This window comes from Acanthaster planci, linkage group LG21, assembly GCF_054643075.1.
Source record: "Acanthaster planci isolate LZ-2023a linkage group LG21, COTS_SCS, whole genome shotgun sequence".
NCBI classification, from domain to species: domain Eukaryota; kingdom Metazoa; phylum Echinodermata; class Asteroidea; order Valvatida; family Acanthasteridae; genus Acanthaster; species Acanthaster planci.
In genome coordinates this window covers 8,468,417-8,492,028 of record NC_141797.1, presented here as the reverse complement: position 1 = coordinate 8,492,028, position 23,612 = coordinate 8,468,417, and the positions used below count along the sequence as shown (strand labels likewise).

The 23,612-nt window shown below is 45.5% G+C and overlaps 1 protein-coding gene across 1 annotated transcript in view; it reads left to right on the top strand.

The window, feature by feature from the left end:
* Window positions 1-23,612, top strand: part of LOC110990376 (uncharacterized) — a 30,226-nt gene that overhangs the window by 1,876 nt on the left and 4,738 nt on the right. The window contains exons 3-32 of the mRNA XM_087131465.1: window positions 683-1,033; window positions 1,592-1,693; window positions 4,746-5,120; window positions 5,416-5,517; window positions 6,074-6,451; window positions 7,273-7,389; window positions 7,984-8,100; window positions 8,757-9,128; window positions 9,777-9,890; window positions 10,444-10,557; window positions 11,197-11,541; window positions 11,960-12,073; window positions 12,340-12,795; window positions 13,414-13,524; window positions 14,062-14,175; window positions 14,545-14,898; window positions 15,176-15,286; window positions 16,022-16,135; window positions 16,573-16,807; window positions 17,178-17,299; window positions 18,154-18,237; window positions 18,815-19,183; window positions 19,676-19,799; window positions 20,129-20,268; window positions 20,915-21,035; window positions 22,245-22,325; window positions 22,709-22,780; window positions 23,027-23,098; window positions 23,285-23,359; window positions 23,474-23,557. Of these exons, the coding sequence (XP_086987591.1) occupies window positions 683-1,033; window positions 1,592-1,693; window positions 4,746-5,120; window positions 5,416-5,517; window positions 6,074-6,451; window positions 7,273-7,389; window positions 7,984-8,100; window positions 8,757-9,128; window positions 9,777-9,890; window positions 10,444-10,557; window positions 11,197-11,541; window positions 11,960-12,073; window positions 12,340-12,795; window positions 13,414-13,524; window positions 14,062-14,175; window positions 14,545-14,898; window positions 15,176-15,286; window positions 16,022-16,135; window positions 16,573-16,807; window positions 17,178-17,299; window positions 18,154-18,237; window positions 18,815-19,183; window positions 19,676-19,799; window positions 20,129-20,268; window positions 20,915-21,035; window positions 22,245-22,325; window positions 22,709-22,780; window positions 23,027-23,098; window positions 23,285-23,359; window positions 23,474-23,557 (5,440 nt within the window). The remainder of the gene's footprint in view (window positions 1-682; window positions 1,034-1,591; window positions 1,694-4,745; window positions 5,121-5,415; window positions 5,518-6,073; window positions 6,452-7,272; window positions 7,390-7,983; window positions 8,101-8,756; window positions 9,129-9,776; window positions 9,891-10,443; window positions 10,558-11,196; window positions 11,542-11,959; window positions 12,074-12,339; window positions 12,796-13,413; window positions 13,525-14,061; window positions 14,176-14,544; window positions 14,899-15,175; window positions 15,287-16,021; window positions 16,136-16,572; window positions 16,808-17,177; window positions 17,300-18,153; window positions 18,238-18,814; window positions 19,184-19,675; window positions 19,800-20,128; window positions 20,269-20,914; window positions 21,036-22,244; window positions 22,326-22,708; window positions 22,781-23,026; window positions 23,099-23,284; window positions 23,360-23,473; window positions 23,558-23,612) is intronic.

The following is a 23,612-nucleotide window of genomic DNA, read 5'->3' as shown; positions in this document are numbered from 1 at the left end:
GTTAGATTAGACAATGTTATGCATAGACTCTTTGAAGACAGTCGGGACAGCAGAGTGGACCTTCTGTACCTACTGCGCGGGAGGAAAGAGAAGTATCCCTGGCAAGTCTTGACCACGAACGCTTTCTGCGAAATGAAAATTTGGATAGGCCTATGTTCGCAGGGCATGTAACAGCCGGCGCTGCAGTCCAGACCATCACAAAGTCTTAATTTTCACGAGTCCAAGTCACATGTCGTTTCACAAGACAAGTCCTAAGGAAGAAAGTGTTAACGATGACAAAAGGTGTCTATTTGTCACAGCATATCTGAATAATGATTTCAGGCTGAATGACTTGTGATGGACTCGCAGGGACCACAACACCAGTATAGTTTGCCCAGCTGATTTTCAAACTTAAAATGTGCATAGCTTCAAACAAACCTAGAGCAAAGTCTTCCGTTAGTTCATTTTATCCCTGCAACCTCCGATTTTGTTCTGGTAAGGCGTTTCCTTATCACACATATGAAGACAAAATGAACCTTTTTGGCTCTGGATATTTGATTTCGAAGATACGTAAGCTGCTAATTCCTTCGTCCTGTAATATTACGCCCAACTGAAAATTGCAAAGACAAAAAACCACCAAAAAACAATGTTCGTTCTTACTTTCACTCTCGCCAAGATTGCTATTTTGCGCCTTCTACCGCAGAACCGACATGCCAGAGCATCCACCTCGTGACCGGAGCCCAGCCAGTCAGCCTCACTCCGGCCACCTCTCTAGCCGTCGGCGGAGACGGCACCGCCTTTTGCTGGTCTATCCGGCCCCCACCAGGCCAGCGGATGAGAGCCAGCTTCCTCTTCGTCGAGAACTACCCAGGGGAAGTCCGCTTCGACGCCGCTGACCCGGGCTCTCCCACGGAAGACCCCCTGGCGCCGGGGACGAGGAACCCCAACGCCATGTACGCTTCGTCAGAGCAACTGCACATGACGGTATTCCTCCCCGCCAACTCCAATGCAACGTTCAGTATCGACTTGACGTCGATAAGCAGAGATTCCCCAAGTGAGCAAAAAATATTAGTCAGTTTCAGCTTAATTTTTGGTTTACTTCAACCAACCATTAAGTTTACAACCACACGGGGATTCCTGCGAGTCTTATTTGAACTCGCATTGACAAAAATGGGTATTTACATTAAAAAGAATTTCAAAAGCATCAATTCTATTTGGTTATTAAAAAGGAAAATATGTGTTACTCAAACAATTATCTATTTCATTTTATTACGGAATTAATTTAACAAGGCAGCTCTATAGCTAGAGTTGTTTGCCAAAAATTAACCGCTAAGGAACAAACAAAATAAGATATTCCCGGCTATCTAAGTGTGAAGTGAAAAACGCACCGTCAAAAAGGGCTAATTCCTCTAAAAAGCCACACTAAGGAGTGAAAACCATCCCGAGAGAGTGACATTTCCACCATGCGATGGTGTAATCCTCGCAACGCGTACACCAGCGTGCAGAAGGTAAGATGGCGCTGACTGACGGCGATTTTTCTCTCCGCTCTTCAATTCTGCACACAGTCCACGCCGGTATCGCAATCGTTTATCTCTTTGTTTTTATTCCAAAGTACTCTGTGGGCCACTGGAACATCTTTGCGAGCGTGGGGCCGCATTCTGTGTCGCCGAGGACATCAGCTGTCTTTGCCTGTGGAACCCCGCCGCAGATTGCGGTAAGTACGCGGTCGCTGTATTAGCCAATCGACCCCAGAAGAGGGTCACATTCGAAAGGTAGACAGTAACCTTTTAGCAGCAGTCTCACCTGTTCATAGCCAGAGCTACACTCACATTAATGGTGTAATTAAAGTCTATTGAGCGCGTTATTCAAACCATGTACCGTTATCAGCTACACATTACCACGGCAAAGCACGCCTGTTTGTCTTTGTCCATCCTTTGTCGTTATGTGATCCAGAGCTACAGACGTTTTACATGACAGCCATTTGTGTTTTCCAGTCAGAGCTTTTATTCTATAGGGGTACATATATAGTGCTATCATGTGCTATCAGCCAGAAGCAGGAAAGATAGCTACCAGAGTACAACGTCTATCGTGATCTGTTCTTAACTCGGTTTGATTGAGAACTGACTTGTAACGCACTCGATTTCAGCACAGGCCTATGTGCCGTTTGGCCTTTGTTCAGATGTAGGCTCGTAACTTGTTCACGCTACAGGGACACAGGGTCCTGAGATTCAGGGGATACTCTTTGCAAAAGGGGGTCTGTAGCAGGAGTGCACTGCTTGGTTATCACCAAGGCAACATATTATGGAGTGACCTAGATTGAAACATGGTTGACAGTGTATTTGAGTGAATTAATTTCACCAGGGTACCAGTCACAAGTGACAATATAGGTTTTCCCGGCCAATGTCGGAAAATGTGTAAATTAATTTAGCTGTAGCTGCGTTCGTTTTCGAGCAAAATAGAATGAGCATTCAAATCCACAAATCTATTTAACAAATATAATTTTATTTCGATGAGGGTTTATACAGCCGTATAAATACATCGTTCAGTTTCCAATATTGCGCTGGTTTAGTATAATTATGTTGACATTCATTTTTGCGCAAAATCGAATGCACCTCTGCAGTCCTGCAGTCCTCTTAATCTGAGCTCAATCTCTTTCGCAAAATGCGCAGGCGATTCGCGCGAAGTGTTATTTAACGTGTTCCTGGTCAAGAATTAAAATTCGTTCGTGTGCAAACAAAAGTTACATTTTTAGAAGTGTTTAGTTAATTGGTAAAATGTTTGAATATCCATGATTGAAATAAACGATTCATGTTGTCTTTCGAAACATACCGACTACTGTAGGAAACCTGTAAACACCGGCGCTGAAGGAACCCTTCCTTCTTGCGTTTCAACTATAAACCTTATTTTTTTCACAGTTTGATAACAAATACACTATAAACGTTCATGAGGAACATTTTATTATCAAGCTGATGTTATGATCAGTGTAACTTTGTATATTCCAATCAAATTGAACGTACGTTTAGCAATTTTACATTACAGCAAATGAAAATGAATACTCACTTCCAAAGGGTCACGGTAAAAGACAGATTTTTAGCGAATAAGATTACACATTTGTTGTAATTGACAACGAATACGTCAATCCGATGTCCCAGTTACGTATTTGTAACCTCTGTGAAACTTAACGCACATTCATTTATTTGAAGGATGCAAAACGAAGCCGAACGCTTGTTATTGCGAAAATAAAACCGGGTTTTGAGTCGTTTTCAAATTCTACCCCAAATTTAATTTTTATTGTACAAATTAGATCGCAGGTTTTTGAAATCGGCCGGGAAAACCTGTAGTACGCGAGGTTTTCGTTCTGGTATAGCCTGCAGTGTGGGTGGACTATTTTTTTCTTCGCTGGGTAAATTTGCGTGCGTGACAGTCATTATTCCTTATTGCTGTCTATTGCCCCATTAAATGCACCCCAAATAGGCACGTCACTCCACTTCTTTCTAAGACCAATAATAATCTTTTAATAGATTGGCATGGTTACCTAGCACGGGAGAAATAAAAGTTACACGTGCCACTTGATAAAGACGCTGTCTCACTTACAAAGTGTTCACGGCGAATCACGGGTAATGTGTCTCACAGTGTCACGACGAAGGATAACAGGGTCTTCATCTCGAAGCTCTGCAGTCGTCACTATTATCTCCAGGAAGTCTTGAACTCCAACCAATCGCCCGTATCCTAGCAGCTTGTGTCCTCATTGTGCGTACTCCGAGGACAGCTATAAACCGCGCCTTTCGCCGACCCCCCTTCTTCTACTGTCAGTACAATTTAATCAAGCTGCGATCTTTCGGCAGAATCAATCATGTTCACCGCGCGCCGTTCAATTCCCTGAACTTCCGCTCGTGACTTAATTGCTTTTTCTGTCAAAAGTTCGGCTGATTAAAGACATAATGTAACCTCACTATTGTACACGATGCTGAACCGAAACACAATTAGGACGTTTTACCATAGATACGCTAACAAACAATTCTGTCAGGTTGCCGCAATCGGACGTACGTTTCATTTGTTCAAAATTTAATCATTGACTGGCTTACCAGACAAACAGCGTGCTGCAGTACAGTAAGTGCTGCTTGTCGCTTCATAAACTGGCTCTATCTTTGCTAATGTACCGTTGTTGGAGTTTTCCTGTCTTGTTGTAGCATCTGCTTGGGGCTATGTTGGTCTGATGTTTGTTTGTTTGTCTGTTTGCTTTTCCTTTTCCTGTTTGCTTCGGCATATGCATTTCTTTGTAAATCAGCTCACAGATCCCTACTGATGGTTCTTCGTATCTGATGAAAGCACCCGGCATTGCCAAGGGTTGCAGTTAAGAGACGCACTGCGTGGAGCCTTAAATCAAAATAAAGCCAGAATAAGAATCTTAGGTTATCACTTTCTATCCTTCTTGAAGAGAAACACCCCCTCATTGGTTGAAAAGAGCAAAGTCGCCGACGGATTTATTGTTAACTCTACAGCCCAACCTGTCGGTGTGTATAATGATATCTACATGCATGTTGCATCATATTGGAAACGTATTGTCATTATGGAAATATAGGTTGATTGATCGACTGGAGTGTTGGTTGGCAGCGATGCAACCGTAAGTCGTGCATTTCAAATCGTTAGTCATTTGTGTGAACCTGCAAAGCTCAGTTCCTGCTAAAAGGGACTCCGTTGCTAGGAAGAGTGCTCGGTCCCGCTTGGGGTCGATAATACGACAGTTGTCTTTTCGAATTCCGCAGGGGTGGAGAGTCAGTTCAACGCGTGCAGAGCTGTTGCCTTAGAAAACGATACCACCATTTCCGAAACTGGACAAGTATTCGGTTTGCTGCGTCACTGGGAAGTTTACATCCCAGGCGACGCAGCCTGCTGGTTTATCACCGGCCCCTGGGGACTGAGGATCGAGGTGACGTTTACGCGTCCCGTTGACCGGTTTCACGTCGTCGTCCTGCAGCCCGAACTATTCGATACCCTGTTCCCGGTTCTCGACACCGACACCGTGCCGAATACTATAATGTCTTTCCGATCCAGCGTCGCTGTTTTGATTGGTCAGGGCAGTGACAAGACAACAGGCGTTGAGTTTCAGTTGTCGGTAGAAGTAATCGACAATCAAGACAGTGAGTAAATAAAATCTGCCATTTTTAGCATTAATAATGACATTAATGACTAAAAATTTCACAAGGTGTAAATTAATGTTTTAATATGTCGACTCTCCAAGTATACCGGTGCTCATTCGTCTACAATACGAGCGATTCACAATAGTGCGCCCCCAAGAGTTTGCATTGTGTTGGCCAATCACGATACACGAAATCTGTCGAAGGGTCGACAGATTTGGCGCGTTGTGATTGGCCAATGAGTTGCAAACTCTTGCAGGTGCACTATTGTGAATCGCCAGTATTGGATTCTTTTCAGATCCGTGCAAGTCTGACGAATTCCTGTGTTCCGCTTCACTATATGCGATCTGCTTTGCCGAGGAGGTCCAGTGTGACAACCTTCGGAGCTATAACTCCACAGGTGGTTGCCTTTGGATTTTCTTACTTGAGCTGAACAAGTTTATACAGTGCTTAAATTTATCAATTTAGGTATTTTTTTTTCAAAATTAGACGGGCAGGAAGATAGAAAAAATAAACGCCACCAACTGAATTGAATCTCTAGAGCGAGGTCAGGCGCGGGTTCGGGGCTGGGGCTTGGGTGGGGATGGGGCTGGGATGACCCCCCCCCATAATTGTCATCTGTGTGTATGTGTGGGGGGGTACGTCCAAAGTTTGGAAGAGCCCTTGAAACCACAAACACGTAGGGGCCTTATTTGTACCAATGGCGATAACATACCTCCCCCTTGTGCGAACAGTAAATTCCCTGGATCCTCCCCCAGCAGATTCCTGGGTCCCCGCCCCTGGAGGTGTGGAAGACGTTCTACGTGTAAAGAAACGTAGCGTTCTCGCAATCATCACCATGAAACGACAACTTGCGACAATTCCGAATACTTAAACCGTGTGTACTGACTGTGTCGTGTCAAATGGTAACCATGATTAGAAAGCGATGACAATTTATCATATTTTATACTTCGTAGGTTTATATGGCTGTGGATCGTTTTCGGTGCACCTCAATGAAACGCAGTGGTATGTTGTAGAGTTTCCCCTGGACGATCAAGGGTCACCGTGGGTCAGCGAGTCAGCAGGCACCCAAGGCACAAACTGCACCTGGTGGCTGTACGCGAAGCCAGGCCAGATCATCAAAGTCGACTTCAATCGATTTGATCCGTACATAGCCAGGGCCAACGTCGAGTTGGAGGTCGGAGTGCTCGACGGCGGCGGGGCCGGGACTGTGGTGGCGACGTACGGAAAGATAAGGGAGGCCAGTCGAGCTTTGAACGCGTCTCGGGCGTGGATACGGCTTCGGGCCGACGATCAGACGATGCTCCAGCTGAACCTGACGGCGGTTGATCCAGGTACGTTGCGCGAGCGCCGTGTGAGAATTAAACTGCGAGCAAGGTTGCTCAGTGGATGGCTCGTTGTCGCGAGGGCCAGGGAAGGGTAAATCGTGCATTCTGAGCGCTGTGGATGCCTGTAGCAAGTTAGGGTGCCACAGGTCCTGGCGACCAGTTTTCGATTACATGTGTACAAATGCGGTGCGCTTTGTGAGCAAGAAACAAAAAGTGAACCAAAAGTGACAAACATTTTACATTTTGTCCACTTATGGCATACGTAGCTGTGCACAGAAAACCGCGAGTTTCGAACATTTTGCAAACTGTGCGCACCTGTTGGCATTGTATACGCAGTTGCAATTTTCCTACAAAGATGGCGTCCAATGAGAGGGATCTGTAGTGGCTCTATCTACAGTCCCAACCCTCGCAAGGATCTAGATATTCTAGGTTTTAAATACTCTAGATCACAGCAAAGCACTGGGCATAAGGGTCGCTGAATGGCGGAATGAAACAGGCTGGAGATTTTGAAAACAAACGAGGGGTGCCGAAAAGCATAACTCGGAATTTAGTGAAATGGACTTTGAATAGAAAACCTCGACGATGAAAATAATGGCTTATCAAGTATTGACAAAAATGTGTAAGTATGTAACTGAATCAAAACTGGGCAGCAACCGTATCTTGCAAAGACAGACAAAAATCCTGGCTTGGTGCATGTGAACGATTCTATCGTCAAAGGGCAAATGAACACCGATTAATAAATTTGGCATTATTACCGGTCTGCCGACCTATTGTCGTAATTGATCTGATGTCCACTTGTCGCAGCTGTTGTTTGCTCTTCATCACAGTGCCGTGCAACGGGAGCGCCGAGTTCCTCTGTCGGTCCGGAATCGAATGCATCAGCCGCGCCAAAGCCTGCGATGGATTGCCGGACTGCGCTGACAAGTCGGACGAATTTGGATGCGGTAAGACACAGTTCCCCATCGCGTGTTTGAGGCCCCCCAAAAAAACATTATGGTTGACAGTCATGTTTTGTATCGGGTTTTGGCGCCACTGACTTCATAATAAGAAATTGAAGTTCTTGGGATGTGATAGTGGACTCCTTTCATCAAGTTTGGTCGGTTCATATTGCAAAGGACTGTGACTTTAATAGTCACACCAACTGACAACGTCCCACGAAAACGGGAGAAAAGTGACGAAAAACATTTTAGAGATTCTTCTTGTAGCCAGGACAGAAATCAAAACTTCTTCGAAGGCGAGTTTACGCCTTAGGGCAAATGTAAATGCGAAGGGAATTCGAATTTCTCCTTTATCTGTGATGTGTTGAACTTTTGTGAACTCCTAGCACGAACATTTTGACCTGACGTCACTGTTTCGCGCTCCAATACAAACTGTCCATTCCTTACATAGATTTGCAGTGTTGTCTAATGTTTCAAAATAGATAGCTTTTTCTGGCTAAATGATGTAAGTCATCCACGTAGGAAAGCGGAGTACATGTCTCTCTGCCGATTGGTTTCATTTGGTTAACACTTTTGACCTTTATTTTGAATGACGTGTAGGACGATGCAGTCGGGAGGAGATGCACTGCGGTGACTTTATTGGCACGTGTGTGCCCGGATCGGCTATCTGCAATGCCAAAGAGGATTGTCTCAATTTGTACGACGAGCTCGACTGCGGTAAAGTTCTCATTACATGTTGTCCAATCCATAAGCACAGAGTATCCGCCCCAATGAGAAGCACCCCCTCATCGGTTGAAAAGAGCCATGCTGGTCGGGAGTGATTTTGTTGGAAGGAATGCGACGAGGCAAAATCCTTACGGATTACAAGTTTTTTGACGAGAATCCGTTGCTTCAATCAAACTCAGCAGATATTTGTCAAGGAATTTGGTTTATTGGTTTGAAAAACAAGGCAGCGAACCAAGGGACACCAATTTCGTAGAATAAAGTTAACAAAAAAGTCAACCGTTGAGGCAAATCAGGGCAATCACGTAGCTGCATGGTGCATACTTCAATGTTTTCACGACGGTATACTTCTATCAACAATTTATGTGAAAATGGCATGGGTATCAGTGACACGACGGGCTTTAAAGTTTTCATAGTTTGGCTGCGTAGTCTGTCCCCGTGTGAGAGGCGTACGTAAACATGTTCAGGATTGTCTCTGAGAGGAAGTGTCTAACATAACATCAATTGCTATATCGCACTGGTCATCCAAAGTGATCGCGGACAGGTTGCCTTTTAGACTTCTAGAAATAATCTATAACTCTGCAAGCCTTTCAAATTCATCGGTTGTTACATAAGTCACTCGAGATTCCCTTTTTGTGATTTTGAAATAGGTTTTTGTGGGCTTTCGATGTTTCATCTCCGCCCCAAGGCGCCACTCTATCTCCGCGCCCCTGTCATTGTGCCCAACACTAACGCCGCCACGTGCGTCTGGCTGCTGCAGGCCTCCGACCCGGGTCACCGGATCCTGATCCGGGCCCTGGAGTACGTGACGGAGTCGCTCAGCAAACTGGCAATCGGCACCGGCCATGACCCCATGAGCCTGTTGGGCACCGAGATCGTTCGGAAGGACAAGGGTGTCTTCCCCGCCGGGTCGCTGGTCGCCACGGCCGACAAGGCCTGGGTGAAGTTTACGATCTGGGGGAGCAGAGGCGACAACAAGGTCAATAACTTCGTCTTCGAGCTGACGGAAGTCAACCACACGGGTAAGCGTCTGGAACCCGAGGCTACCGGACAAGGCCACTGACAAGTATGAAAGCACCTCCATTCAATCAAATCTATGGAAATCGAACATACACGATATATCACACAGTGCACTTATCTATATTCTTAGTCGTGAAAAGTCTTAACTCTCCACAATGCGTGTTGATGTATTCCCGGAAATTTACCATAGTGAAAGTGATGGGCATTACAACTACGTGTACGCATGTGCCATTTTAACGGCTACAAAAAAAAAAAAGTTGTCAAACAAAAGATTAGTTGCAATTATTATCTTAAATGCTTCATAACTGCCAAGTTAAGATACCACGGGGCTGAGTAGATTCCAATGAGCCTGTATTGGGCTTAAGCTATAATATCCACGAAAAAAATTTCAACAAAGACCACTGACTGCAAGAAGGGGATTTCACAATCCTCTTGTACTCCAAAACATTTTCATACAGATGTTTTTTCAGTGTTTGGAGCGGTTGAGTTCCCTTAGCATGTTGCCAAAGGAGATATCGCGAAGCTACAAGCTGGGAGCGTCTGGGTGCTTACCAACCATAAATACAGTGCCCCACCTTCAAGGGAAGTCATTGGAGCTGGTTTAGTTGAATTGGGTTGTTGATCAGTTGTGTTGTTTCTTTCTTGGACAGTTGAATGCAGGGAGGACGAGTTTCCTTGTTCACATGGACTACAGTGCGTGCCCCTCGCTGCGAGGTGCAATTTCCTCAGGGACTGTGACGACTTTTCGGATGAGCTTGGATGCGGTAAGTTCCTTCCCTGTGGATGCCACAATGAACTAATTTTATCATTGTGAAAGGATTTTAAAGGTGACGTTGTTGAGCACTGCGTTATCACCCCCCTTTGGAAAGTTCATGTAAGCCGCCAGTTCATTCAAATTCGCCAACAATCGATCATGAGCAGAAGCACCCCCTCATCATTTGATGAGAGCCATGCTGGAGAGCGTTATAGCGACGCCACCGTATAGCGTGCAGTTCATATAGTCATTTTAGAACCACCAAAATGGAACATCCATTGTTAGGAAAATTGCGCCCTGTGTTGGTCCAGCTTGGGACTCATACTGCACATCATCAGACTGGACTTCAAGTGAACGCTGTGAACAGACTTCTGGAGGGAGGAATCACTGTGTTACGCTTTATACGTCCCTCTAAATCGTGTTAGGGAACCCGACTTCCAAATGGCCTCTGCGGAATTTCTCGGCAAAGTCTTGCATGGATCTTCAAAGATTCCATGGCTTTTCAAACGGGGTTGACCCACTGCTTCCACCTGCTTCGCTTTATTTTTTCTCTTTCCTATTAGGTGAATGCCCGTCCTCAAAATACCACTGCGGGTATGGTGAATGCGTCGAGCATAGAGACATCTGTGATTTCAACGTGGCCCAGTGCAGCAACACCATGGACGAATTCGAATGCTGTAGGTATCCCTTCTCTTTTTCCGAAGAGTGGTCATTACAAGACACCTTCCAATTTAAGCAGCGGTCATTTCCTTCACCTTCCACATCTCTTTTCACCCGATCCGGCTACTCATCGCTACTTATAAGCGAGGCCTGTGCAGCTAAATAGCCATGCTCTAATTGAGATGCTAATATATTATCGTGTGATGCAAGACCGTGGCCTTCTGCATGCAAACTTTCGTGACGCCGACTAGCCTCACTTATCAGTGTGCCACTGTATTGCATTATGCGACAATATGTTAAGGTCAAAGTTCTTGCAGGCTATTTTGCTGCACAGGGGGCTCTATTCGGGGATCGAATCCGGCCAAGGAAGACCCGTGAAATGGATTTCCAATCCCAAGGATTTTCCCCAGAATTTTAGCCTTGCCTCTGCCTTTAAACATGAGCAGCACCATTTGACACCTTACCGGGCCGTGGCGTTCCATACCGCGCCTCGCCCTTGCCCTGGGCCCCGTCTTTCCCTGCTTTGCCTGCCTTTCCCCTGGTTAAATTTCCGGTCGCACCCCTGGTCTGCTTTATGCACAAAGTTACAACACTGGAATGCCCGCGTTCTTAGAGACTCTTCACAAGACTCTAAGAGATCTTCTCGAATATTGCAGTCTCTGTTTGCGGACCTAGTTTCATCAACTTAACGAGCGAGGCTGAGGTCACGGTCCGTCTCACCGTCCCTGCGTTCTACCACTACTTCTGCGGCTGGTTAGTCGCCAGTGATCCCGGGACTGTCATCTACGTGAACGTCATCGCGGTGGACCAGGAGGACCTTCACTACCTCAACGTAGAGGATGACTCGCTGACTGACGCCCCGTGGATGGAAAGTTACGCAAATCTTGCCGGCACATCCTTCTTCACCCGAGGGAATGAGGCCATGATTAGATCCATGACGCTCAGGGATACCAGTCGAGCAGCAAGTCTGGAGTTGAACATCAGAGCTCAGGAGACATCAGGTATAATAATAGAGGCTTTGCGTTGTGGCCATCTTGGAGGGCAGTTCTTTAGTTCCCATAGGAAAGCCTCCTCCGTGCATACCCTGTGGAACAAAAAGCACTGGCCTGCAAGATGGCAGCCATGCAAATCCTCTGATGGAAATAAGTATCGAAGGAAGAAAACCAGTGAACGATATTAAAAGCTTAATAATTCAAAATGTTGAAAAGTGTTGAAATTAAAGACTCAAAACGATTAAAAAAAACAGGTTATTTAACATAGCCGAATTAAGCAACCACTTTTTAGTGCAGGCCTCGGTGTGCTTACATAAGATATCATTACGAAGAAACTACTTACAATCTATGCAGTTGAAATGTTCCCCAGTGTCAATTTTGTGGTTACCGATGGCCGAACAACACCTTTCTGTTTTTACACTGACAGGTGTCTGTGGCATTAATCAGATCTTACTGACAGAGCACAATGCCTGCCTCTCCCTGCAAGCGCTTTGTGACGGGAAAGCCAGTTGGATGGACTTTTCGGACGAGATGAACTGTGGTAATGTTGAGCTCGTTTCTTCACGTTTTATGGTATGTTGGATTTCAAGTGTTTAGTTTTGTCAGTGCATGTCGTGGACACTCGCTGGCGTAGCTCGATATTGGTTGGCCAGTTGTATGAGAGCAACTACAGAAGAGAACACTTATTCCAATTTTAGATCCACATCCCACCTTGCATAGTACCAAACTCTGTTCCACAGCGGAGATGATCTGCCTGGTATCGGAGCTCAGTGAAAGGTTAGCCGTTATTTGCTTTTCTCCTGTTAGATACCTGCGGTGGATTTAGCGTAGAGCTGTATGCGGACTATGCCGTCTTTCTTGTGGCCGAATTCGACAGTGAATCGGGACAGGGTGCTTTTGAGATTCACCGCAGCAATCGGTCTGACCCGTTGCCGACGCAGCACCTGCCTGCTGCTGAGGCAGTCGGTCGGGCTGAGTTACCAGCCCGATTCGACTGCTTGTGGAGGGTCACGGCTCCGGCCGGGACACGTCTGGAGGCTGTGGTGAGGACCTTTTCCCACAACGGCCAGGGACTGAGTCTAAAGTTCGACGACGGGGAGGCGGCGCTACCGACGGCTGCATCGCTCCTGGTAGTTCGCCACGAGACTGCTGTGCCCGCCAAGCTCTATTTCAACGGCTCCAGCCTCTGGGTTCAACTCATTAACGAGGGTGTGGACTTCCTGGAGCAAATGGAGGTTGTACTCACAGCTCACATGATTAATGGTATGGATAGCACTTCTGCAATGAATGTCAGTAACCACTTCATTAAAAAAAACACCTGTCATTATCAATGGTGTCACTAATTCCATCGTCACCACGTGTCATAGCCATGATCACTGTGTCGTGGACAGCAGGTTCCTGACAAGTACACGGTCAGGTAATCACAACTTTCCAGGTCGTCCCCGTCGACACGTTTGTCTGTGTTGTCATCAAAAGAAACACCCACGTCACAAAGTCACCTTTTCACCATTTTGTTTATCGTCATCCTGGCTCTAGTCGACGGAGCGTGAAATCCAACTAAACAAACAAAGTCTCTTTGGCTTATTTGACCGATATAAAGTTAAAACTATACTGGAAATATATGCCAGTGTAGTTCTCCAATGAGTAAACAACGGAGAACTGATAATTAATCGTTGGAAAGTACAAGATGGCTCTTTTCAAATCTGACCCACAACAGGTCATAATTTGACCCGGGAAACGATCAGGCCCCATGGGACCCAGATTCTGGGTCAGTCTGACCCAGGAGTTTTTAGAGTGTATATCTTGCCAAAAAAGCGTTTCCTTCACCTAAAGCGGGTCATGATCTTTACACAGAAAGCGTACTTTTTTGTGTCTCCTTAGACTGTGGTGATGGGCATTTCCAATGTCTGTCTACTTTGGCTTGCATCGATATCGCTTACCGCTGTGACGGCATCAGTAACTGCCTTCAACACGAAGACGAACTGGGATGCGGTAAGGATTTCAGTTTCCTTGTGTCGGGTTTATACTATTCACATTTTGAAAACAATGCCACAGGATATAGTCCGGCGAAAACTGTCGAGAGACGCATTGGGTCGACAGATTTCGCGTGTTGCGATTGGCCAACGAGTTGCAAACTCTTGGAGGCGCGCTACTGTGAAACTTCCATATTCCTCCGGCAGTGAACTGTACCACACGCTTTGTATTATGAAGTGAAACGCGCCGCACATACAGTACCCGAATGTCTCAAACTTCACACCTATACAGCATTTTGATCAAAATGTCCTTGCAGTCTTGAAGTCTAATGTCCAATAGAGAAGGAGAAACACTCCCTTTATACTTCAGATCTGTAAAACAAACACACAGAAAACGGTTCTCAATCTTTAACCATAAATATCCTGAATCATCTGATTTCGCGTACATCCTCGGGGGTGAGGGTTAGGTTAGATAGTTTTTGACAGGGTGAATTAGCCTTGGACGTCTTTTGGGAATTTTGATCATCAGCTAATGCATGTCATTTTTCCCTTGAAGGTCAGTGCGCAGTCAACCAATTTGAATGCATTCCTGGCGGGAAGTGCGTCCTGCAGAGGTATATTTGCGACGGTTTAAACGACTGCGGTGCTTTCAACGACGAGTACGGATGTTGTAAGTCTTCTCCTGATTAGATTTCCAAAATGAAGTTCTCGTCTTGAGTTCACCAGCACATTGCTTTTTTATATAACCGTGAACATAAACTTAATTCTATTAGTTGAAACGGGTAAAGTCATTCGTGTATTGAAGTAGTGTTCGAGTCCCTTCACAAGTCCAGTCACAAGTCCCTTCACAAGACCAGTCACAAGTAACAGGGTGAACAGTGACAAAAGAATGCTTCTGTCACCGCTCATTTGAATACTTGTGAATTGGCCTAGGACTAAATGACTTGTGATGGACTTTTGATGAACTTAAAGGGACATCTAGAGACTTGTGGTGAACTCGAAGCAACACTGGTGTGTTGCTAATACTCTCTCCATACAGACTCCGACGCAGATTCTCGCGTTAATTTGACGCACAACGCGAGTGCTTACTCCCTCGACCGCCGGGGGATCCACGACGACAGCGCCTGGGAGGTGGTGTCCCCGGCCGAAACTCGGATCCGGGTCACAGTAATGTACCCAACCAGCTGCACTTTGATCTTCGGGGAGGGTCCCTACAGCAGGTACGTCAACTCCACCGACGGGTTCCGGACGGTCAGTCCGTCCACCAGCAACTGGACTTACCCGCACACGGTGACGTCGAATGGCCCCAGATTATGGGTACTGGTCGAAGACTGCTACTACCCATTAATCAACATGGGCTTTTGGCTACAGTTCGAGGCATTTCTGGAAAAAGGTGGGTAAAGTCAGATGAAAATCCTTGGTAAGAATGCCAGATAACCCACTCTTTTTATCACCACTATAGACGGTAGTGATAGCTTAATAGCGATGTTCTAGTAAATCGTTACTAGATCAAGGAAACATTTGATAAGACAAACTGTTTCTTCATTATGTAGCCTTGTTTTTCCCAGTTCACATCAAGCAGATATTTTGGGTACGTTTGATGTCGAATCCTCCATCCCTCCCTCCCCCCCAAAAAAAATTGGTTCATGTTATTTATCCCCCCGAGACAGATTGTCCGATCGGGTCTTGGGCGTGCAAGTCAGGAGCAACTTGCGTAGAGCTGTCAGCCTGCTGTGACGGACGAATCGACTGCCCAGAACACGAAGATGAAGTTGGATGCGGTAAGAATTCTCCTGCCTTTAAAACCCAACGTACGCAAGAGAGGCAGTTATATCCCTTTATTTGGAGGTGTGTGATTTTTCCAGTGTCTGCCGTATTGAATAAAATATCAAAGCTAACCGTTAGGTGTGTCACTTTGGTGTCGAGTTGCCGTACAGATAAGTTGAGTGCGTTGGTTTTGTTTGAAGGTTAGTTGGTGGCGAGTTGTTCGACAGCTCATTTGAGTGTGTTGGTAAAATTTGGAGGTTAGTCAGCATGGAGTCATTCGATGGCTCAGTTGAGTGCGTTGTATATTTTGAATGTTAGTCAGTCATGGCTGTTTTCCAGTAACATGGATGAAGCTAGGAATCCTTTTGGAGGCGTCAGGCTCGTTGAATCCTGTTTCCACGCACGGTTTTGTATTTAGAGCAGGTGAAGACGTAAGAAAGTGCATGGAATTATTACTGCTGTACCTACCTTGATGCACCTAAACCAGTCCCCAGTAAACGCTCACCGCGTACAAATAATAACCCTTACAGGATGTCATCATCTTTGTGTTATTACTGTAACAGTTACTTCACTCTTCTACTGGTGTTATTTTGCTTTTATCAGAGCGGGGGGGGGGTGATTCCACCCCCAGATCTGCGCCCTGGTGAAGGCATTTGGTCTTGTCTCGTGTTGGCGGGTCTTTTTGTCTGTCTTTCGCTAGCCATGAACCGGAAAGTCACGCTGTTTGCTATAATGAACCATTTTGACAGGTGCCTGTGGCGAAGGTGAGTTTTCTTGCCCTGTCGGAGGAGAGTGCCTACCCCTCAACTCCATCTGCAATGGGCGTCTAGACTGTGAGGATGGAACGGATGAAAATGGTTGCGGTACGTGAGATCATACCCATGGTAGTTCGATATACCTAGTCGACCACTCGGGGCCAATGTACACGACAGTTTTCAGTCGCTTTACTAGTTGCTGATATGGCACCACTTACTACAACGTGTATATATTAGGAAGCAAAGACCGCAGTCTAAGGATCATTTTCGCCTTACGGAGCATATTCGCCTTTAAGCAGGAGTACCTCCTCAACGGTTGAAAAGCTTTCGCCATGTTAGTGGGAAGGGTTCATTTGGCTGGCAGTGACGCGACTACAATGCATGCATTTCACAGTCGTTCGTGAGCCAGTGAAGTGCAGTTCCCACCAAAGCAGCCCCGTTGTTTGGAAAATTGCGCCCTCTTGGTCCCGCTGGGGGCCCAGAGCATACCACAAGTCATTAAACCAACAGTCTTTGCTAACACTTGGTACCTTATAACGACGCAGGGCCTTGTGGAGACACCTTCTTCAATCTTACGGATACCTCGCCGGTCACTCTAACCTCCCCGGCCTGGCCCAACTATTACCCGGACGGCGTCCAGTGCACGTATCTGCTCCAAGCTGAGCTGGGCCTCCGGGTCATGATAACTTTCCTGACCTTTGATACAGAGCTGGGCTACGACAAGTTGCTCATGGGCAATGGCCTCGACCCGACGGGTGACGTTATTCTTGAGCACAGTGGGTGAGTTTTCGGTTTTCTTCAGAAAATCGAGTGCAGTTGGCACCGTGACAGTATTGTGCCTTTTTAAGATATGTCAGCAACTACATGTATTGCAAACTCTCTGTCCAATGACTTTAATTTTTTTTAAAGTCTGTAACGTCTTCTTGTATTTCAACCAACTTTGCCACTTAAAAGACGATATCGAATGGGTAAAATATCCCTTGCCTCAAAAGAATGAAATAATTGAAAGAAGTAATCTTCTAGGGTTAATGAAATACTTTACACGGCCGCAAGATATCAGGCACTGAGAAAATCTATTATTATAAGCACAGACTGTTTTGTATGTCTGAATGGTCACTCAATTATTGACCACGAGTTTTCTCTCTCACAGCAACATGTCCCCCTCGAGGGTGGCTTCGAAGTATCACACGATGTATATGCTGTTCTCGTCGGACGCGCTCTTCACACATCAAGGGTTTGAGCTCCGAGCTGAACAGCTCCCCCAAGACCAAGGTAAAGTCTGGTTTCCCTCTTGTTTTAGTTTTGAAACCAAGACACAGCGAGGGACCCAGCGAATATTAGTGCAACGAACGTTTGCGATAAAGCTCTCAGTGAGCCCCTGGATTCCACGTTTCCACGTTGAGTTAACTGGTGCTGTTCAGAATGCTTATGAACTTCAGTTGCAACACCGGCACCCAATTCGACTACCCACTGCTAGGGCTTGCACACCAAATATGCCATGCTATAAGCAGGTTGGTTTAAAAGGATCGTAGCATGGACTACGTTCGGCACCTTTGTAAGCTACCAGTTTTAGCTTAGGCTGCATCCGAATCTCTTGTCTAGAGCTAGGTCTAGGTCTTCGCTCCATTGGAAATGCGTGGAGACGCGCAGACAATAGACCTAGCCGTAGCTCTGGAAGCCCGTTTCGGACACGGCCTTAGCTTGTGTACCGCAGCAGTGGCTCTCTGTTGTGTGGCAAGTGGGGGCGCTTTTCATGCCACACTTACAAGTGTGCTGAACGTAGTCCATGCTACGATCCTATGATACCAACCTGCTTATAGCATGGCATATTTGGTGTGCAAGCTCTACTTATAAGTAGCAGTGGGTGGTCGGATCGGGTGCCACCGAAGGGGAGACCCAATTTCAGGTTTTTATACCTCCCTCACCGTACAGCCTGGAGCAACTGTATGGGGATACATGATGTACTTTCCTATAAGAAAATTGTTCTTGAGGGGAGACTAGTCTTCTCGCCTTGTGGTAGCTTTCCCCAGTTGAAATTTTGGCGGATTTAAAATTTACGGAAAACTGGTTAACCTCGGTTAGTTTCGTCCTCTTTAACAATTCTCCAAACTTTTTTTCCCCGGCAGTTTCTTGTAAAACAGGGGAGACGGCCTGTGACTACAAAGACTTTATTTGTGTCGGTGAGAAGGCTGGGGAAGTGTGCCCAGACTGTGAGTAACAGGTGCAACTGTTCCAGCTTGTTTCAAAAGGGGAAAAAGATTTCTGATTGGGTAATCACCGTGACTTGGGAATTTTTTCCGAAGAATGCTTGTCCAAACAATAGGATAACAACACGGAACATCCACGATTGCAGGTATTTACACATAATAGGGTACTGCCATTGACATACCTGTGAAAAGGTTTTGGGTTTGGGGGGATCGTTTTCCTCGAAATGTGGTTCACCTTTTCCACCTTTTGGAAATTACCGAAAGTGGCGTTGTTCCTTCCGGTGTGGCAACTGTGACATATTTGCTTTTGACCCCATTTTCCCTGATGGTTACATCACTAGATCCATTCCTAATTCCATTCCAACTCCGTTCCCGAAAACAAAAATGTTGTATGTCCACAGATGATTACTTATTTGGAATTTTCCAGAGCTTTAACTGCTTTTTGATATTCCCAGAAAGGTTCCTCGTAAGTTTGTCGATGGACTTTAAATTGGCAACTTTGTTCTTGCAAGCAGTTCAAGGTGATGGGGGCTTGGACCCAGGGAAAATTGAAGTTATTTTTCTCGTTCGACTTCCTTAGTGGATTGCGACTCCGACGCCGTAACTTTCCTGGGCGATGAGGTCCACGTGAAGTCGCCCAACTACCCGAAGCCCTACCCGGCTGGCCTCTACTGCAAGTGGGCAGTGCAGCCCACCCGCGGCACGGGCCCAGGCACGGTGGTCCAGGTCCTGGCGTTCTCAACCGAGGTCGGCGAGGACGTGGCCCGGCTGACCGGGCTGAACTTTCACGGCGAAGAGCTTACCTTCGCCCTGGCGGGGACCACGAAGATCCACTCCATCCTCTTCAACTCGTCGGTGGAGGTGACTGTCCGCTTCCAGACGGACTCAAACATCCAACTCACTGGTTACCACATCCGCTTCAGCAATGTCGACTTTAACGGATCAACGGGTAATGATATATTTTACTTTGGTTACGGATTCGCTGCTGTAGGCCCTATGTCGTACTCACTAATAACGTGGGCTCACAGCTGGACCAAGGGGGCGCGATTTTCCTAGCAACGGAGCTTCCTTTGGCAGGAACTTCATTTCGCTGGTTCACGAACGACTGTACTTGCACTTCCTGTGCGTCCTTACCAACAAAACGAACATTCCGAACAAGCATGGCTCTGTTGAACCAATGGCGGGGTGCTTCTGCTCCAGCGGATTACAACACTGTAACTTTTCGAAACTAACACACAGCAAGTTTCTGTGAGATTTTTCACATACCAGTAAAAACTGAAAAACTCTGGTGTTTATCGTTGTCCATGTCCTTTTGAAATTGAGGGTGTTAAAGAACGCCAGTGTTTTGTAAAGCGTTTGTACGTAGGCCGTTTGTTCCTTTTATCAGTCTGTGGTGAAAAAATGAACAGAAAGACTTAACATTGGTGTCTGTGTTGCTTAGACTGGTGCACCAACAACCAAACCGAATTCCTTTGTGAGGACGGAGCTTGCCTTGCGGCTTCGGCTGAATGTGACGGCTTCCAGGATTGCCTGAAAGGAGAAGATGAAAGTGTTTGTGGTAAAGTGTAATTGACAAAGTGGTGTCCTCTTGTGCCCACCTCCGCCATCTTTCAAGATTTGGATGATGCAAAACCGTTTTTCTGCTTTAAATATAATTTTGTTTAAGTTGAACATAATAAGTAAGCTCAGAGGCGGTTTGATATTTAAAGACAAAGCCTGAAACGGAAAGTATTCGAGATTTGAGAAGCATCTTACGATAGCAAATAATGACTCAGGTGTAAATGCAATGTGTCAGGCCCAGTTGAGCAATTTCACTTTTACGTACCTTCTGAGGATATCATCTCCAACCTCTTCCCAGGGTGTCTACCACAAGGTTTTTTATTTCTTAATTATTTTACGGCTTCTTTCTTATTTCAGATGAAGTTTACTGTCCGTCATCCTACCTCTGCAGTGGCACACGGACCTGCATTCTTCCGCAGTCTGTTTGCGATGGCACGATTGACTGTGAGCAAGGCGATGATGAGGTCAAATGCGGTAAGGGAAACAGTTAATCTGATGTCCTCAGTATGCTGTCCTCACAATGTGACTTCTTAGGAAGACAAGCAAGGTAAAAAACGAGAGAGATATCGTCTTGCGAACCCCACTGATGCCGTACGCCATAGTTGTGCAGAAATATATGTCCGTTGCGATCGATGATGTCTGGATGTCCTACGTCCTCGCACGGAAAGAAATGGTCCTGAGGACATAAAGCACCTTGTATGATGATACACGGGACACAATTGGATCTTGAACGAATTAATTAATTAATGATACATTAGGTGCCAAAAATTCAATGAATATTAATATAATTCGATAAATTTCCGTCGATTTCAAACTTTCACTTCCAAAGGTATCTGACGATTATTCAGTAAAAATAAATACGACAAGTAATGTGTGGTATAAAAACATGCTTGCAAATGGATTCAGGATTTATCGTAATATGGACGCTTCATAGTAATGCGCCTCCAAGAGTCTGCAACGCGTTGACCAATCAGAGTGCGCGATACCTGTCGACTTAATGAGCGTTTTGAAAAGGTCGACGGATTTCGCTCACTGTGACTGGTCAACGCGTTCTGAACTCTTGGAGGCGTACTATTGTGAATCGCCCGTATTACATGTTCACTTTGTCGATATGGTCCAGACGAGAAACGCTGTCCCGAAAACTGTTCCTGTGAGTACATCAATGATGATTTCCACGTTCTGTGCACCAAAGGCTGGGAATCCGATCACGTGAAAGACATTGCACGGATCACTGCCGCACTGTAAGTACTGCATCACTTCAAGCCTCTGCTGCCTGGGCTCGTCATGACTGCGCCTGGCGCCCCTATGCTCCTTTTCTTTCTCCTTGCATCATTTGGAAAGAGAAAAATTAAATAAGGGCGATCGAAATAGTGCGCCACCAAGAGTTTGCGACGCGTTGGCCAATCACAACGCGCGAAATCTGTCGACCCTTTCCAAAGGCGCATTTGGTCGACAGATTTCGCATTGCAAACTCTTGGTGGCGCACTATTGTGAAAAGTCCGTATTGTTGAGGAAAAACAGTTACACCCTCAGTGGAATAAACGATGACGAATGGAGATGTAAACAAAACCTAGCAAACATCTGCAATGCTACAGATAAGGGCTTAAGGAATTAAGAGCAGTTCATTATCGTAATTATTTAATGCAAAAAAAGTGTACGTTCCTTTCTATATGAGGATAGTTCCAAGTCTACGGTTAAAAATGTTACCATGACAAAAAAAAGAAAAAAAATATTCATAATGCAATGCAAATTAGGCCTAACAGATCTATACCTTTAGAGCAAAATTAATGTCTGCTACGTTTACAACAAAGACACGACAACAGTCAAGAAGTCTTTTAAAGTAGCAATCTCCAACAAAAGCAATATTTTACAAATAGCTTATTTTAGAAATACCAGAATCTTGTTACCAAACAGAACAATTAACCCTTCATTTTACTCCCATATATAACCCATTCTCGACAGGTTGCCCAATTTGTTGAAAGATCAAAACAAAAAACTCAATTGGCCTGTAACGTTCGCAAGAGTTGGATGATCAGAGGCACTCTGCCGCTGAAATCTCCTTTAATACGGGCCATTCACAATGCAGTGCGCCACCAAGAGGTTGTCACAGAGAGGCTTTTTCGTAATGCATTGTGGGATATATAGTCATCGAAGTCTTATTTCGTTTATTGCGCCTGTGCGCAGAAAGTTTCAATTTTTGTTTGTTTATCTTGGTTGAAAATTTGAAAGTACTTAATGGGTTCAAGGAGGTTAAATGATGGTTTTGTGTATAGTAGTGTAGAGAACGACTCAAGCAATCAAATATCCCAAAGAGCACTCAATGGCGGCAGCGCATCGACTGTAAACTTGAAACTCTTGGTGGCGCACTTTATCGTGAATTGCCCGTATTCTGTTTGCCAAGTTTCTACAACACACGGATGTATTTTTTTTGTTTATTTTCTTTTTTACAGCCAGCTCACTGGTGCAACGAATCAGAGTTCCATACAGCTGGTACCTGGGTTGTTCAAAGAGCTCAAATGTCTCAATTCTCTGTAAGTGCAGCCCCTAATACAAAACTCGGGATGATTTTCTTTGGTTTTCCTCTTTACAAAGTGGTGCACCATTGACCAACTTAAAAAAAACTTTGGTTTCAAGAGTTTGTGACACGTTGGCCAATCTCAGTGCGCAAAATTTGTCGACCCAACGCGCGTTTGGAAAGGGTCGACACATTTCGCACGTTATGATTGGCCAACGTGTTGCAAACTCTCGGTGGCGCACTATTGTGAATCGCCCATATTCAGAGCTAGCTAACTGAAAAACAAGTGACGAAAATGCTCCAAACAAAAATTGCTGCAACCCTTTTCTTGTTTCCTGTTTGCTCACTTAGTTATGGCGTTCAGAATTATAACAGTGATTAATGATTTTTTTTTTCCAGCTCTCTGCCGTATAATATGCTGTACTTTATTCCACCGGGAACTTTTTACGGCTTGGGAAATCTTTCTTATCTGTAAGTACCACTCAGAGCGGTTTCGAAACGAGTGGATTCCGCTTAGACTTTGGTTTCGCTGGTTCAAGCCATTGCTAAGCAGCGTTCAAAATCACATATTCAAGCTCTGAGTGGTACCAGCGAAACCAAAGTCTTAGCCGAATCCACTCGTTTCGAAAAAGCTCTCTTTTCGGTATTGCTGATATGTGGATGTACTCGTTATCTTTGCCTGAACTGAGCGTGTCCATTACTTTACGGCCTTGACAGGAACATCTCTGGGAATGAGTTGACCGAGATAGAATCGGAAACATTCGCGGAACTCCACAGCTTGGAAGCTCTGTGAGTAAATCTTATTGCGTGTTTCCTGTTCCTTTGCGCTTCGCGGATGTGCTCGGGGGAGGCATATCGACCATAAAATTCAGCTCATATCTTTCCTCAAAGTGTGAAGACATAATAGATTGTATCTGGTGTCTCCGTGAACTGCTTTTGCCTTGAGCAGTGTCTCTTCTCACCTATTTTCCACAGGATTATCACGGATGTCCCAGCAGTGCGTTCTATAGCGGAGAATGCGTTCGCCGGACTCGTCAAACTCAAAACATTGTAAGTGGTTTGTTAATGCTCTCTCTGGCCATTAATGTTGGTTAGGTGTAGAGTGAACACTGACGTTAGAATACCGTTTCCTCTGGTGTCTGTACATTCTTTTGATTTCTGCAGAGTGCTGGTTCGAGATGCTGTCGAAGATGTCCCTTTCGACGTGAAACCAGGAGCATTTGCCTCCCTCCCTGCCTCTGCAAAATTGTAATTTTCCTCAGTTTTCCTACAATCAAAATTATGTGCAGGTGATGTCCTTGGT